Raw genomic sequence first — 17,924 nt, forward strand, 5'->3', positions numbered from 1 at the left:
GTTCACTGCAGACTTTATGAGAGCCAACACACACAATAAAACATAATTTACTGTACAAGGTCTGCTGTCATTAGGATGCCGATTGCTGGGATGTTCATATATTCCCATTTAGATGAAAAATGTCTCATAATCCTCGTGAAGAAACAAGGTGGCGGGGTGGGGAACGAGCGCTTTTGGTGTCGTTCTCACCAGTTCCTAAATGGCTGCCAACTTGTCGGATTATATCCTCAGCCATCTACTTTTCAGGTGAGTTGCATGATCTATGATCGACAATAAATTTACAGGGAGCAGGGAAGCAAGGAAACAGCAGACCACTCAATGATGTAAAAATAGGCACACATGGAAGTGATCACGGCAAAGCTATAAATAGTTTGTCTGCGTTAGCGCTTGTAATAACAATATCACTAATACTTGGTTAATATTCAAGTCACGAAATGTACATTGAGTATTGTTGGCGCTTTTTAAATGGTTACTTTTCGGATTCTATGGGCGTAATAGTGGCGCTCCCATTAGCTCCGCCAGAAACAACCATTTATTTACGTTTATTTAATATTTAGAATGCCATTAATAAAGAAAATCCAACCGTCATGTCTTTCATAATGATTGTGAACGATAAGCAACATTTAAAAAAAAAAGTGCAGTTCCCTTTTAAATATGTAGATAATAGGTTTCACTATGTAAAGCGCTTTGAGTCTCTAGAGAAAAGTGTTCACTTCACATAAATAAAATGTTATCTTGTCTTTTCTATTTTATGATTTTGCCTTCATACATCACAACGATGGAGTTACAATAAAACATTTAGAATATAACTGAAATGAAGACTAACAGCTTTAATATAAGATTTTTCAGTCAATTAATCAATATCCTTTATTTACTGTATTTACTCATTAAGATTTAAATCTCTTTTCCAAGAGCGACCTGGCCAAGAGGTTTCGATATTTATGTGAAACCTTTTATATTAAAACTAACAGTTTACACATCAATCACATTATGATGATAATGGAAACATTGTTGGTCCAAACACTTCTGGAACTAACTGTAGGTCCATCATGACCTATACAGTGTATCCTGAAAAGTATTCAGTGTTTAGCGTTTTCCTCATTGAGTTGAAATGTTTGCAAATGTATTAAAATGTTTAAAAAAGTCAAATGTGCAAAATAATTCACAGCCTTTGCTCAATACTTTGTTGATGTCCCTTAGCAGTTACATCCTAAAGTATTTTTGAATACGATGCCACCATCTTTGTACACCTATCTTTGGGCAGTTTCGCCCATTATTTCTCCATCCGGTCGGATGAGAAGCGTCGGTACACAGAAGGATGTCTTACATTAACTGACTATTCTATTTTGCCACCACCAGGCTTCACTGTAGTGATGTTTTTGGGCAGGTGATGAGCCAGGTTTCCAAGCAAGATGCCTTGCATTCACACCAATGAGTTCAATATTTACTTCACCGGACCAGAAATTGTTGTTTCTCATGGTCTAAAATCCTATTGGTCAGTCAGGGGTTCTTAACATTTTTGACCTCATAGTCCAACTTTTTCACTGCAGAGGGTACCAGGACCAACTCAATTATTAAGACTTGAGGCACAAAAATGAGGGAACACATTTCTCCCATCCTGTCCTCCCTTCACAGTTTCCCAGTGAAGCGCAGAGTGAAATTTAAGATCCTCACGTATGTCTTCAAAGAGCTCAATGGTCTCGCCCCAGCTTACATCAAAGATCTCCTGGACCAACCTACCAGCTCCAGGCTTGGTCGTTGCCTTAGATCTGACAACCAGATGACCTTGAAGGTCCCATGGTCAAACCTAGTGACAAAGGGAGACCGTGCTTTCTCAGTGATGGCACCTAGGCTATGGAATAAGCTCCCTCTGAATGTCAAGTCTGCCACCACTCTGGACTCTTTTAGAGCACAGCTTAAAACTCACCTCTTTGCCGCAGATGACTTTTGAATTATGTGTTCATCGTGTGTCTTAAATGTTTCTTCTTAGATTCCTTTGTGTGTCTCAGTCTCTGTTTCTGTTTTTTTTGTTTCTCTACTCGAGCTGCGTATGGTGTCACGATGTCTGCGGCTGATGTAACAGTTGGTTGGGGGGCGCATAATAAATGAAAATAACATAACATAAGACTAAATCAGTAATCTTACTCTTGATTTTATTGGTATTCAATTTTTATACCAAACCTACTATGTTCACTGCTCGCTGTACATATCCTACGAAGTCAGACTTACACTGTCTATTTCTCAGATGATAAACTTGTATGATGACTGCAATATGCTGATAGCAACCTAACCTGCCCCCCTCCACATCCCACCCCTCGGATTGTAAATAATTCAATGTTATATACTCTTTCTTTCTTTGCCACTTTGAACTCTCAACGTTTACAGCTTGATGTACACACCATAAGAAGCTGAGAGCGACACTTTTTGGTGTCCTTGTTCTGATGAATAACTTGTATGATGACTGTATTATGCTGATAGTATATATTTGTACCATGAATTGATTAACGTGGACCCCGCCTGTTACCATTTAGTGGTCAATTGTACGGAATATGTACTGTACTGTTTCATATAATGTATTCTCTTCCTTTGCAATATACTAATAAAAGTTTCAATTAATCAATCAAAACTTACAGTTTAACAGGATAAACCTTGTCAAATGATATGAAACCATGTTGTAATCACAGAGATTACGTCAGGCTGATTACAAATATACTGCAAAAGAAGGGACTCATAACAACCGATAAAACAAATGTACCAATCGTATACAATTATGTAGTGCAAACATAAATACATTCTAACCAAATTACAACTAGTAATAGTAATGTATGTTTCTGAAGAAAACTATCAATGAAATTTAAGTGCAAATGAAAATCCAGCTTCACCATTTAGTCATAATTTTTGCACTTAAGAAACCTCTGACTTCTTCTGTTTGTTTGATATTGACATTACTGTCACAAGTGGTGGAAAAGTGTATTACAGCTGAGAAACAGATATTTTTTGGCAGCCTTCTAGGGCAGTGGTTCTCAACCTTTTTTATGTGATGTACCCCCTGTGAATTTTTTTTTTAATTCAAGTACCCCCTAATCAGAGCAAAGCATTTTTGGTTGAAAAAAAGAGATAAAGAAGTAAAATACAGCACTATGTCATCAGTTTCTGATTTATTAAATTGTATAAGAGTGCAAAATATTGCTCATTTGTAGTGGTCTCTCTTGAACTATTTGGAAAAAAAGATAGGTTTTTATTTATATTTATAAAGGATTTTTGAATTGTTGCTATTTTTAGAATATTTAAAAAAAATCTCACGTACCCCTTGGCATACCTTCAGTACCCGCAGGGGTACGCGTACCCCACTGTTCTAGGGGTCCCTTGCAGTCCAACAATAGTCTCCAGCCCTATGGTTAAAAAACACTGCTATTGGTTCCCTTTAGAATAGCCTTTGTCAGGCCACTCTACCATATTGGCCTGATTGGTGTATTGCTGCAGAGATTGTTGTCCTTCTGGAAGGAACGCTTGAATTGTGTCAGTGAACATGGAGTTATTGGTCACCTTCATACTAAGGCCCCTTCGCCCCTGATCACTATGTTTAGACGATGAGTTCTGGTGGTTGGGAACTCTTTCCATTCATGTATGATGTGTTCGTTGGAACCTTCATATGTGCCTGGTGACAATCCTTTGAAGTCCAATCCTATGTTACTCATGTTTAATACATTTGCATTTAAAAAATATGTCAAAATAATTGAGGAGAAAAGGAATGTGTTACTGTACATTTTGGAATAAGGCTTTAAAAAGCCTGTAATGTAACAAAATGTGGAAACAGTCAAGCACTGCTTCTACTCTGTCACTACCTGTCTTGGTGGCAACATCACATTGTCAGTGTTTCTGACAAACATGCACACAAAACAGCATTTTGCTTTCAAACTTAAATGGTACCTTGTTTTATTATTTCACGTAGTTGGACTGGCTTTACCCTATGAATTAATAACCAAGAGTAAAACTAAGTTGGTACGAAGAAACCAGTATGTATGAGTCAGATTATTTAATGCAGGTTCAGGGTTTGAGTTACTGAAAGTAGATTCTTCATATCATAATAAATGCATCTGTTTTTTTCTTCTGTGAATTTACTAGATTGTCATGCCACGATGCAAACATACCAAAATAAGCCATACATCAATTGGTTTATATTCTATCAGCACATTACAATCAAATGTTTTACACTTAAAACAAATTGTATTTGTATAGCACTTTTTCTCTAGATAGATACTCAAAGCGCTTTACATAGTGAAACCCATTATCTACGTCAGGGGTGCCCACACTTTTTTCTGCAGGCGAGCTACTTTTCAAATGACCAAGTCGAGGGGATCTACCTCATTCATATATTGATTGATTGATTGAGAAGTTTATTGACATCTTAAAGAATTTAATCCATGTAATGCTTTAAAAAGGCAAATAGCTGGCACAAAAAGCCAAAAGGCTTGTTTCCATTGTGGTCCATTAAATATTCATCACATTTGATACATTCAATAATAAAATATATATAACCTGTAACATGTATATAAAAAAATACATTAAAAAACTGATAAATGATGTACATATACACAGTATACATGTCAGGTGATATGAAAAACAATATATACAAAAAATGGGTGGGGGGTATATACACTATGTACATGATATATAATGTATTTATTTATGAAAGAGGTTTTTGTTAACAAGTTAAATGTGTTTAATGATAATACAAGCATGTTTAAGACATAAAGATTAATTTCTGTCATGAAGACAAGAATATAAGTTGGTGTATTACCTGATTCTGATGACTTGCATTGATTGGAATCAGACAGTAGTGATGATAACGTCCACATTTTCAAATGGAGGAGAAAAAAAGTCCTCCTTTCTGTCCAATACCACATGAAAGTGGTTGCTTTTTGCCATCTTATTTGTCCATACTCCTTTTTATACACTTTACAAGAAATACATTGGCGGCTAACTCCGTAGCTTGCTAGCTTGTGCACGCCAGCTTTCTGAGACTCTTGTTTTGTTAGCGCAGGCAGGAGGAAGCAGGGCTTTTATTGTGAAGATAGGAACTGGAGTCGGTCTTTAGAGTTTTGACGGCAGGTACGGCGCGAGAGTTTGTTGAAATAAAAAGTGTTTCTCGCCTTCCTGTCGGTCATTTTTTCTTAATAATGATCTGGCAGCAGCCAGCGTCATCTCACAAGACCCTCGGGTGCCGTGAATGCATACTTGCCAACCCAACCGGATTTTCCGGGAGACTCCCGAAATTCAGCGCCTCTCTCGAAAACCTCCCGGGACAAATTTTCTCCCGAAAATCTCCCGAAATTCAGGCGGAGCTGGAGGCCACGCCCCCTTCCAGCTCCAAGCGGACCTGAGTGACATGTTGACAGCCTGTTCTCACGTCCTCTTTCCCCCATATAAACAGCTAATGATCGAGGGCGAGTTCTTGGTTTCTTATGTGTGTTCATTGTTAGGCAGTTTCATTAACGTCCTCCCAGCGCGGTAACAACACACAACAACAGCGGTCAAGTTTTCGTCCCCCGTAAAGCAGTTCGTCTGCCGTAAACAGCAATGTTGTGACACTTTTAAACAGGACAATACTGCCATCTACTGTACATGCATATGTGACCCACCCATAATGTGTCACATTTTTGTGTTGATTTATTTATTTTATTTTGTGGTTTGAATTCGTTTTTGGAGCTGTCATTACAGATTTATCAGTATTCACATTGGTCAGTAGGGGGCAGTAGGGCGTTTCTTCCCAATTGAATGCTATCACCTGCAGACCGGAAGTGTCTTGTCATTCTGATGAGCGCGACCATTCTGTGAACAATTGAAACGTCCTGTGTGCTTTTTCCTCCTGTATAACAGGTTAGTTTTGGTGAATCAACTCACTGAATAATATCCATGTGATCGTTGTAAGTTTAAGTACACATTCTGATGCTGGAGCCTAACTCTAAAGTGTTTGTGAGTTGTAGTTTGTATTTGTGAATGAATCCAGTGCACAGCTGCAGTAATCAATACAAAAAGGCGACGTGAGTGCGCAATGTTTATATAGGAACTTCTGATCCTAATTCAGACTCCCAATTTAGAGCTCCCGTTTTCTTATTGATTTTATAATGTAAATTTGTATAATGTGTGTGTTCTGAAATAGTGACAGTGAATAGAACAAGGATGGACAATTCAACCCTTAACTCAACAATGAGTAGATGAGTGTTATGTGTGTGTAAATGTGTAAATAAATGAACACTGAAATTCAAGTATTTCTTTTATTTATTTATATATATATATATATATATATATGTATACATATATACATATATATATATATATATATATATATATATATACATATATATATATATATATATATATATATAGCTATAATTCACTGAAAGTCAAGTATTTCTTATATATATATATATATATATATATCTTAACCACGCCCCACCCCCGACCACGCCCCCCACCTCCCGACAATTCAACCCTTAACTCAACAATGAGTAGATGAGTGTTATGTGTGTAAATGTGTAAATAAATGAACACTGAAATTCAAGTATTTCTTTTATTTATTTATATATATATATATATATATGTATACATATATACATATATATATATATATATATATATATATATATATATATATATATATATATATATAGCTATAATTCACTGAAAGTCAAGTATTTCTTATATATATATATATATCTTAACCACGCCCCACCCCCGACCACGCCCCCCACCTCCCGAAATCGGAGGTCTCAAGGTTGGCAAGTATGCGTGAATGTCAATCAAGTGACCAAAGTGACGTCTTGGTGAAGATTGATGATCGCTAATTTATAGGTCTATTTTTTTAATGCCTGGCTGGCGATCGGCTGACACACCCTTCGCCACCGACCGGTAGCTCGCGATCGACGTAATGGGCACCCCCGATCTACCTCTTCAAGCTACATATAAACCAGTGTGGGTGGCACTGGGCGCGGGATGGTAATGTGTCTTGCCCAAGGACACAAGGCGGCAACTACGATGGCAGAAGCGCGTATCAAACCCGGAAACCTCAAGTTCAAACCGAGCGCCGCCGCCCCAAAAGCAGCTGCATAGCTGCTGTCCTTTTGCTGACCTTTTTAAAACCTTTAATACATTTTTTTTAACAATATTTTTTCCCTGCGGCAGCCTGAACGCACCGTATGTGAACTACCTTCACGCCATCTCACCAAACGGACTGATTAAGCATGTGAATAAGCGATTTGGCAGGGTGTCTGGCTGCTTGGCTGTGTGTGTGTGTGTGTGTGTGTGTGTGTGTGTGTGTGTGTGTGTGCGTGTGTGTGTGTGTCTCAGGGGGCTCCAGTGATGACGCACGTAGTGACGAGGGGAATGCTGGGGGTGGAGACGGGGGAGGGAGGGGAGGCACAGTCAACTTGCTTAGCTCTTTGTTTCCATCTCCTGCTACCTGGCTTGTCAGGCTAGTGCTCACACACTCCCTGCTTTTTTGGGGGGGATCTTGCTGACGTGGGTACAGTAAGGTGCAGCCGAGCAATTCACGTGTACGGTATGGAAAATAAATGCATACGCTTTGACCCGATTTGCGTTAGAATGATAGAGAAGTGTCCTCTCTGGGCTGGTGTGTTACTCTCTGCAGTGCCTTGGTGTCAAAGGGCCTCTTAGTCCATCTCACTCATGCTGGCCCATTCAACATGAAGACCACTTCAACCCTCCCTTTCTTGACCCCCTCCTCATTACAGCTCACCACATGTTCTCTGGGTGTGTTTTTTTTCTGCAGCCTGCCTGACGTGTGGGTGAATGAAACGGAGCGATCTCAGCTGAAGACTAAAGTGGTGCACTTATCCCAGTTACCGCAGGACACTGCCATGCTGCTCGACCCAAATATATACAGGTGAGATTGTGTGACGATGCTTCCAGCCTCACCGGACGTTTGCATTACTAAATGGATAAACACATGTTTTCAATGTGATAATGTTAAGGAGCTGTGAGAACGCACTCTTGTTTTTGGCACCTCATTAGGTGGTGACAACACCTGTGTGTCACACATTGTCTGATGACTGCCACTGCTTGTTTAAATAATCAGAGTCGGCAAAAAGTTAGCTTGCTCTCAAACTAAGAGAGCAAAGTGTCTTTTGAAGATATTAGGCAATAATTGACTTAGTTTAGTTGAAGAGTACAATGGTCAACAACTGGACTGTTCAGTCTGTCTAGAAGACGTTTCGCTTCGCATTCGAGCAAGCTTGATCAGTTCATGCTCGTGGATTTAGATGGTGAATTTAAGTCAGATAGGCAACTTGTCTTTTAAAACAAACATAACAGTCCAGTTGCAATCGATTGAATGTCATGTATGAATGAGAACATCCACAGAAACTGCGTGCGTGCGTGCGTGCGTGCGTGCGTGCGTGCGTGCGTGTGTTTGTGTGTGTACGTTAGGTCAGGAAAAAACACAGAGGCTATTTCATCCCTACAAGCCTGTTTCGCAGGTTTCCCTAAACATGAAATAGCCTTTGTGTTTTTCCCTGACCTAATGTATATTCCGCTCTACCCCGGTATTGAGCATTGTACAATGGATAAACCACAGAAACCTCAACTATATATATATATATATATATATATATACATACGTGTGTGTGTGTGTATATATGTGTATAAATATACATACATGTATGTATATACAGTTTATGTCTATGTATATATGTGTATATATAAATGCATATATAGATATAATATATATATGTCTGTATGTATCAATATCAATCAATCAATGAATGTTTATTTATATAGCCCTAAATCACAAGTGTCTCAAAGGGCTGCACAAGCCACAACGACATCCTCGGTACAAAGCCCACATAAGGGCAAGGAAAAACTCACCCCAGTGGGACGTCGATGTGAATGACTATGAGAAACCTTGGAGAGGACCGCATATGTGGGTAACCCCCCCCCCTCTAGGGGAGACCGAATGCAATGGATGTCGAGTGGGTCTACAATAATGTATGTATGTATATTATATATATATGTGTTTATATATATATATATATATATATATATATATATATATATATATATATATATATATATATATGTATATATATATATATATATATATATATATATATATATATATATATATATGTTTATATATATGTTTATATATATATATGTTTATATATATACAGTATACACAAATAAATACAGTTTATTTATACACATACAATATATACGTATATGTATATATATGGCCAAAAGTTTGGACGCACCTTTTCATTTAATGTGTTTTCTTTATTTTCATGACTATTTATATTGTAGATTGTCACAGAAGGCATCACAACTATGAATGAACACATGTGGAGTTATTTACTTAACAAAAAAAGGTGAAATAACTGAAAACATGTTTTGTATTCTAGTTTTTTTTAAATAGCCACCATTTGTTCTGATTACTGCTTTGCACACTCTTGGCATTCTCTCGATGAGCTTCAAGAGGTAGTCATCTGAAATGGTTTTCACTTCGCAGGTGTGCTTGTTTGTGAATGTTTAGCTATTCCTCGTCCTGCATGGATGATACTTGTAAGAAACTTACTTTATTCGTCGGCATGGAGGCGAGGATTAGTGATTTAGAAGTAGCTAAAACACTGCAGACTGTGGATGGATGTTAGCTGCTAGCTAGCTAGCCATGTTTTAAAGCACCTCTTCCTGAAGGCGTTTCAGTGTTATAACTTCACCTTTGTCGTTAGTTTTTAGGCCAAAATCCGTCCATTCTCCCTTTTCTGTCTTTCACAGGTGTGCTTGAAGCTGTGTTCACACCTGTGAATTGAAAACCATTTCAGGTGACTACCTCTTGAAGCTCATCGAGAGAATGCCAAGAGTGTGCAAAACAGTAATCAGAGCAAAGGGTGGCTATTTGTCCAGGGTGTACCCCGCCTTCTGCCCGATTGTAGCTGAGATAGGCTCCAGCACCCCCCGCGACCCCGAAGGGAATAAGCGGTAGAAAATGGATGGATGGATAGAATATAAAACATGTTTTCAGTTATTTCACCTTTTTTTGTTAAGTACATAACTCCACATGTGTTCATTCATAGTTTTGATGCCTTCAGTGACAATCTACGATGTAAATAGTCATGAAAATAAAGAAAACGCATTGAATGAGAAGGTGTCCAAACTTTTGGCCTGTACTGTATATAAATGTGTATATACATATAAGTGTGCGTGTTTATATAATAAATGTAAATTATCCTACTTTGTGCAAATGTGTGTATCCAAAGCTGCATGGTACTGTCCTCAAGATAACAGCATTTTAAGCAAAAGTTTGGCGATCACGTGCTACGGTGTTTTTTGTGAAGCTCTGCAATATAACCGTTACCATGGGGAGAACACCCTGTGTGGGAAGACCATTCAAACCCGAAATCAGAACCTAAAATGACTGATCACTGAATACTAAAGATGTGTCATATGCACACACACACACACACACACACACACACACACACACACACACACACACACACACACACACACACACACACACACACACACACACACACACACACACACACACACACACACACACAAGGCTAACGGAAATGTAATCAGGCGTGAAGGCGCAGTAACTGCTATTGCTGCTGCTGCTGGACTCTGGTCTCATAGTTGAATATAATTCCTCAGTAAATTGTCAGGCTTGTCCCTTTTCATTAAGTATCCAACGGAATGAGGCCGATAATCCCTGAGTCAGTGAATGTATCAGTTGGATCATTAAACCGACATGGAAATGGACATAAAAGAGACTGAATTTGAAATGGGTTCGCTTTTTGGTCATTGGACACAAATTCACTTCACTCTGGAAATCTTTTTTTGTTTTGTTCTTTTGAGAAATGTTTTTTGATCAAATAAACTATAACACTTGGTATATTGTTCAATAATTTAATGTAGTTTGATGTATTGAACTTACAGTATATATGTACTTACTTTTGAAAAACATTTGTCATTCCAGAGCACTTTCACAGAAGAGACTGAAGCAGAGGTAAGATGCACCTACCGGTACTCAGTATTAGTTATTTGTATTAGTTACAAATCGTTGAGTTGCAGTAGATCCCTGCGTATTTGCAATTTTTCATTAACGACCCTCGGATTTGCTGATTTTTTTTAATTATTTACGTAAGATTTAACTTTTTTTTCTGGAAAAAAAGCTATTTTTTCCAGCTGAAAACACATCTTATTCATTAGAGATCAGTATTGTATACATTTTTATTAAATTACCTTTATTTAACCAGGTAAAGACTAAAATCTCTTTTTTTCAAGAGCGACCTGACAAAGATGGCGGCACAAACAAAGTTACAATAATAATTACAAGACAATACAACAGAACAACAGCAGTCATACCACAACAGGTCACAAAATATTTAAAACGATTAAGTACAAATTCAATTTAAAAGCAGGTATATTTCCCAAGAGAACTGGTTTCTCGATCTAACCACAGCTGTCAAAAATAATGAGTTATCTCATGATTTGCATTAATTATGTGCGTACGCAAATTAATCATGCAATTTTTTTTTGGATTAAGTTGCAGTAGATCCCTGCGTTTTTGCAATTTTTTAATTAACGACCCTCGGATTTGCTGATTTTTTGAATTATTTACGTAAGATTTAACTTTTTTTTCTGGAAAAAAAAGCAATTTTTTCCAGTTGAAAACACATATTATTCACCCTAAGTCAGTAATAATTAGAGATCAGTATTGTATACATTTTAATTAAATTTCCTTTATTTAACTAGGTAAAGACTAAAATCTCTTTTTCAAGAGCGACCTGACAAAGATGGCGGCACAAACAAAGTTACAGTAATAATTACAAGACAATACAACAGAACAACAGCAGTCATACCACAACAGGTCACAAAATATTTAAAACGATTACGTACAAATTCAATTTAAAAGCAGGTATTTTTCCCAAGAGAACTGGTTTCTCGATCTAACCATAGCTGTCAAAAATAATGAGTTATCTCATGATTTGCATTAATTATGTGCGTACGCAAATTAATCATGCAATTTTATTTTTTTTGTCGGTACATGCTGCTTTGCCTTAACTGCAGTTGATCAGGTCAATGAATATGTCAGTGCAAAGATGAGTGAAAAGACTCCAACTATTGTGCCCGCTGACAAATTTCACTTCAAAATACTTTAGATAAAAATGTTCTTTAGAAAATAAATCACGTGCATTAAGGTAAAACATAAAAAAAAAAAAAAATCTTGTATGAATGAAATGAACAAAATTGCATTTGTGTCCAAATATTGGGATTTAAAATATGCAAGCGAGTAAGGGGGGGCGAGCGCTTTTGGTGTCGTTCTCGCCAGTTCCAGCTCTTAAGTGGTGGTCAACGTGTCCCAACTTGTCGGATTATATAATTTTCTATCCAGGTGAGGTGCATGATTAATGCCATCCATCCATTTTCTACCGCTTGTCCCTTTTGGGGTCGCGGGGGGGTGCTGGAGCCTATCTCGGCTGCATTCGGGCGGAAGGCGGGGTACACTCTGGACAAGTCGCCACCTCATGATCTACGATAAACTTACAGGGAGCAGGGAAGCGAGGAAGCAGCAGACCACTCGATGATGTAAACATAGGGACACACGGAAGTGATCACGTCGCCGCTATAAATAGTTTGTCTGCGTAAGCGCCTATAATAACAATATCACTAATACTTGGTTGATATTCAAATCACAAAATGCAAATGAAGTATTGTTGGCACTTTTTGCATGGTTATTTTTTGGATTTTATGTGCTGAATAGTGGAGCTTCCATGGGCAGACTGTTTACGTTTATTTAATATTAAGACTGCATTAATAAAAATCCATCCGCCGTCATGTCTCATAATGATTGTGAACGAAAGACAACATTTTTTTTAAAGTGCCCCTTTGAGAAGCGTGTCAGACTGTGTCAGGACATTACATTACTTCGAACTTCAAAGATTCTTTGTTGCCAAATCTTCCATTTTACAAGACGTTACTCACACAATATCACCACCAAGCACTCGTTGTAGGTGACTGCATTATTTAGCACCAAAATGATGCACGATAACTTTATTTTTTATCTGGCATCAGTTCAATTATGGAACCCTGTTTCGGTGCCCATGCCTGGTAATGATAAATAAATACATGATAATAAATAATTAAAAAAAATGTCAGTATATAGTGTCTACTACATACATGGTGCAATGTATGTGCAAGATGTGATTGCCGTGTTGTTGTGTGTGTTGCACCAGTAACAATGGCTTCTACCAGCAATCTTTTTTTTAAATCTGCCCTCAAAACTTCCAGCGAGGTGAACAGCTGAATAAAAGACGGCCATGGCACCACCAATGTCCGACTTTATAGAACCATTAGTGCACTGAATGAATGATCGCGAGCCGTGTGGCTTATAGAAACATATTCTCCAACCCAGCCACCTGTGGGGATCTACTGTACATGTGAGTTTCAGGCATAGTAATATATGACAGCCAATAGCAGAGGTTATTATATGTTAATAAAGTGCTTAAAGGGGAACATTATCACCAGACCTATGTAAGTGTCAATATATACCTTGATGTTGCAGAAAAAAGACCATATATTTTTTTAACCGATTTCCGAACTCTAAATGGGTGAATTTTGGCGAATTAAACGCCTTTCTAATATTCGCTCTCGGAGCGATGACGTCACATCGGGAAGCAATCCGCCATTTTCTCAAACACAGAGTCAAATCAGATCTGTTATTTTCCGTTTTTTTCGACTGTTTTCCGTACCTTGGAGACATCATGCCTAGGTCGGTGTGTTGTCGGAGGGTGTAACAACACGAACAGGGACGGATTCAAGTTGCACCAGTGGCCCAAAGATGCAAAAGTGGCAAAAAATTGGACGTTTGTTCTGCACACTTTACCGACGAAAGCTATGCTACGACAGAGATGGCAAGAATGTGTGGATATCCTGCGACACTCAAAGCAGATGCATTTCCAACGATAAAGTCAAATAAATCTGCCGCCAGACCCCCATTGAATCTGCCGGAGTGTGTGAGCAATTCAGGGACAAAGGACCTCGGTAGCACGGCAAGCAATGGCGGCAGTTTGTTCCCGCAGACGAGCGAGCTAAACCCCCTGGATGTCTTGGCTCACACCGTCAAGAGAAGAATATCGACCCTAGCTTCCCCGACCTGCTGACATGAGGGTATGTCTACAGAATATATTAATTGATGAAAATTGGGCTGTCTGCACTCTCAAAGTGCATGTTGTTGCCAAATGTATTGCATATGCTGTAAACCTAGTTCATAGTTGTTAGTTTCCTTTAATGCCAAACAAACACATACCAATCGTTGGTTAGAAGGCGATCGCCGAATTCGTCCTCGCTTTCTCCCGTGTCGCTGGCTGTCGTGTCGTTTTCGTCGGTTTCGCTTGCATACGGTTCAAACCGATATGGCTCAATAGCTTCAGTTTCTTCTTCAATTTCATTTTCGCTACCTGCCTCCACACTACAACCATCCGTTTCAATACATTCGTAATCTGTTGAATCGCTTAAGCCGCTGAAATCCGAGTCTGAATCCGAGCTAATGTCGCTATATCTTGCTGTTCTTTCCGCCATGTTTGTTTGTGTTGGCTTCATTATGTGACGTCACAGGAAAATGGACGGGTGTTTATAACGATGGTTAAAATCAGGCACTTTGAAGCTTTTTTTAGGGATATTGCATGATGGGTAAAATTTTGAAAAAAACTTCGAAAAATATAATAAGCCACTGGGAACTGATTTTTAATGGTTTTAACCATTCTGAAATTGGGAATAAGCGGTAGAAAATGGATGGATGGATGGGTTCCCCTTTAACATTAAAAAGTCTGAATATTCATGACGTGAATTGATGCCATCATTTTGCCAAAGATTATTTTGCATGCTTACATTTAGAGAATATGTGAAAAGTATTTGTCGTGGAAAAATACAACCAATCAATGTCAAGAAAGTCTTATGTATGATTGTGTATTAAAAAGTAACGGTAGCTGTAATGTCATACTGCACAAGCACCTTCCAAAAATACAAAAAAAATGACTTCAAAAATGAATGCATCTTTAATGTACATACTGTATGTGTAAAGACGTATTTCTTACAAGAATTGTACCGTATTTTTCGGACTACAAGTCAGTTTTTTTCATAGTTTGGCCGGGTGCGACTTATACTCAGGAGCGATTTATGTGTGAAATTATTAACACATTACCGTAAAATATCAAATAATATTATGATTGTAGCTGAGATAGGCTCCAGCGCCCCCCGCGACCCCGAAGGGAATAAGCGGTAGGAAATGGATGGATGGATTATTTAGCTCATTCACGTAAGAGACTAGACCAGGGGTCGGCAATCTTTACCAGTCAAAGAGCCATTTTGACCAGTTTCACAAATTATAGAAAACAATGGGAGCCGCAAAAATTTTTGGAAATTTTAAATGAAACTGCATACAAAGTTTTTTTTTTGCTTTGTGCTATGTATAATCCAGGTGTCTCAGACACGCTGCCCACACCTTTATATGGAATTTGAAAGCTGGTGCGGCACGCGGGTTTTAATTGAATGGCGCTTGTCAGCGTCATGCGTGCCGTGATGGTACAGCAAACAGCACCCACTACAATCAGCGTGCCTGATCAGCCACGCGTTGTATGGGGCTTCCGCTTGCTCACGTAGGTGACAGCAAGGCATACTTGGTCAACAACCACACAGGTTACACTGACGGTGGCGGTATAAAAAAAACTTTAACACTCACTAATAATGCGCCACACTGTGAACCCACACCAAACAAGAATGACAAACACATTTCGGGAGAACATCTGCACCGTAACAAAACATAAACACAACAGGACAAATACCCAGAATCCCATGCAGCCCTAACTCTTCCGGGATACATTATACAACAACCCCCCCCACCACCCCCCCACCACCCCCCCCCACCCCCTCTTGGTGTTGGCTTTTATCAAATACTTTTCCCCAAAAAATGCGACTTATACTCCAGTGCGACATACTGTATATGTTTTTTTCCTTCTTTATTATGCATTTTCGGCCGGTGCGACTTATACTCCTAAAAATACGGTGCTCACTTTAGCATCACTAAAATAATCTCTCTCTCTCTCTCTCTCTCTTACATGTGTACACAGCCTTTAAGGAGCCGTTTCTGGACTTTTTTTTTTATTCCTTGCGCTCAGAACCTTTGTTGTTATGTGAAAAACTTTTTGGGGGGACTATTTAAAACTGTGGACAGGAAACAATATCAACACTTTGTCTTCATCAAGAACAAGGAACCTCTACAACATGGATTTTAAAACAAGAAACAAGAATATTTTGATGCCCTATGGTAAAAAACTATGTTTTTTGCAACCTTGTCTCACAAGAATTTTGTGTTTTATGTAAATTACATATGCAAATTATTTTTATAAAATAATTGTCCGTATTGTGAATGTATGTAAAGACTTTGAATTACTGTGATAAGCTGTGTTAAATGTCATAGACACTTTTTTTGGTCATTACATTTTCTGTGCGAGAAAAGTCTTAACAGTATTGCTATTTATACTCGCAGTATGCAAAAGTTGAATGTTTTTAACCTGTATAAAATATTTACACGTTACAGAAGCAATAATTCTGCTGATGAACTACTGGGCAGCTTGCATACGCCTCTTTTCCACCAACATTTCAAATCATCCTTGGCAGTCTGTGTGGTTTGCATGTCCACCACACCTCAAAGTTCCTGAAAGTGATATATTCCAAACAGACCCATGAAAAGAGCTTCGGATTCTGCAACGACACCGCTTGTCACGAGGTACTTTTCCAGGGAGTTTGGGATAAAGGGAAAGTTTTTTTTTGGTAGTTTTTTTCTACTTTGGTAAAATGGGAGGAAATGTGCCACGGTTTTTCAAAATTCCAGGTAAATGAGAAACGTTTGTGTTCTGGAAAAGGGGAATAGGCCTCAGAAAAGCTGGTGTTTGCTCATTGCATTGTGGGCTGAGGTCAGAATGTTTGTTGTTTACATCGCTGTGTTGGGCAACCAATAATAAAATGGACCATATAAAAAACAAAAAAAACAAGGGACCATACCAAAACGAACCTGTTTCAAAGGCTTGACAAAAGAAGTAAAGTCAGTGAAATCGATCCATATGAGGACATCCATGGGACAAGCGATTTAAACAATCGGTGGCCATGGTCCGAAGCTTAGCTTGTCCTCGTTAATAAACACGTTTTTATACTGGTGACAATTTTCAAAAGGCAAAGTCCGTAAAAGCCCTCGAACAAACCAACTTCAGGTGACTGCAAGACCTGCAAATGTTCCATCAGAAAGAGAAGACTCATCATTTCAGAGATACGTGGTCAACACACCTTGACCATTAGCACTTTATAAATACTTTGATCACATGACACTTCTTCTCCAAAAGGAAAAAAATGCATTTATTTTTGAGCTTACAGATCACTCCATGTATAAAGACAGCTTGTTTGTTTCTAAAAATACAGTGTAATGCTAGCAGCCTAGTAAATGCTATGTGTAAAACAGGATAACTGTCGTATGCTTGGATTTGGTGACGTGTTTGCCATTCCAAAGGGTGCAGAGATAAATCTTGATTTGAACTTCAACACACAAGGCAGGAAAAAACCCCACAACTTAGTTACTAGAGGCACACAACGTATGTGCCTCTTGAGACCTCACTGTAGGCTTTGTGAGGTCATGTTACCTCTAAACTAAACTAAATCGATGCTAATCCACCGTTTTTTTCACTTTCTGTTACCAAATATGAATTAATAAGAGAACCTTTAATGAATCTAATCATTAAGCAGAATCAAAAGTGGAATCTGAACCGGAAAAATCTTATGGATTCCCATCCCGAACTCTGACCGACTATGAACTGATAACCTGTTCCTTGCCTGCTGTGTCCAGCCTGTAC

At 38.5% G+C, this 17,924-nt stretch overlaps 1 protein-coding gene across 3 annotated transcripts in view; it reads left to right on the forward strand.

The window, feature by feature from the left end:
- LOC133612659 (zinc finger protein aebp2-like) overlaps positions 1-17,924 on the forward strand; it is a 57,076-nt gene extending 39,152 nt beyond the window's left edge. Inside the window, exons 7-10 of one of the 3 annotated variants that reach the window (XR_009816136.2) lie at positions 7,793-7,906; positions 11,000-11,029; positions 16,152-16,348; positions 16,622-16,769. Coding sequence is in view for 2 of the 3 variants with exons in the window: in XM_061970278.2 (XP_061826262.1) it covers positions 7,793-7,906; positions 11,000-11,029; positions 16,622-16,742 (265 nt within the window). In the remaining variant the exon portion in view is untranslated. Of the gene's footprint in view, positions 1-7,792; positions 7,907-10,999; positions 11,030-16,151 lie in introns of all 3 variants that reach the window. The other 2 variants (XM_061970278.2, XM_061970279.2) reach the window with 2 other exon arrangements.

Source organism: Nerophis lumbriciformis, linkage group LG10, assembly GCF_033978685.3.
Source record: "Nerophis lumbriciformis linkage group LG10, RoL_Nlum_v2.1, whole genome shotgun sequence".
Classification (NCBI taxonomy): Eukaryota; Metazoa; Chordata; class Actinopteri; order Syngnathiformes; family Syngnathidae; genus Nerophis; species Nerophis lumbriciformis.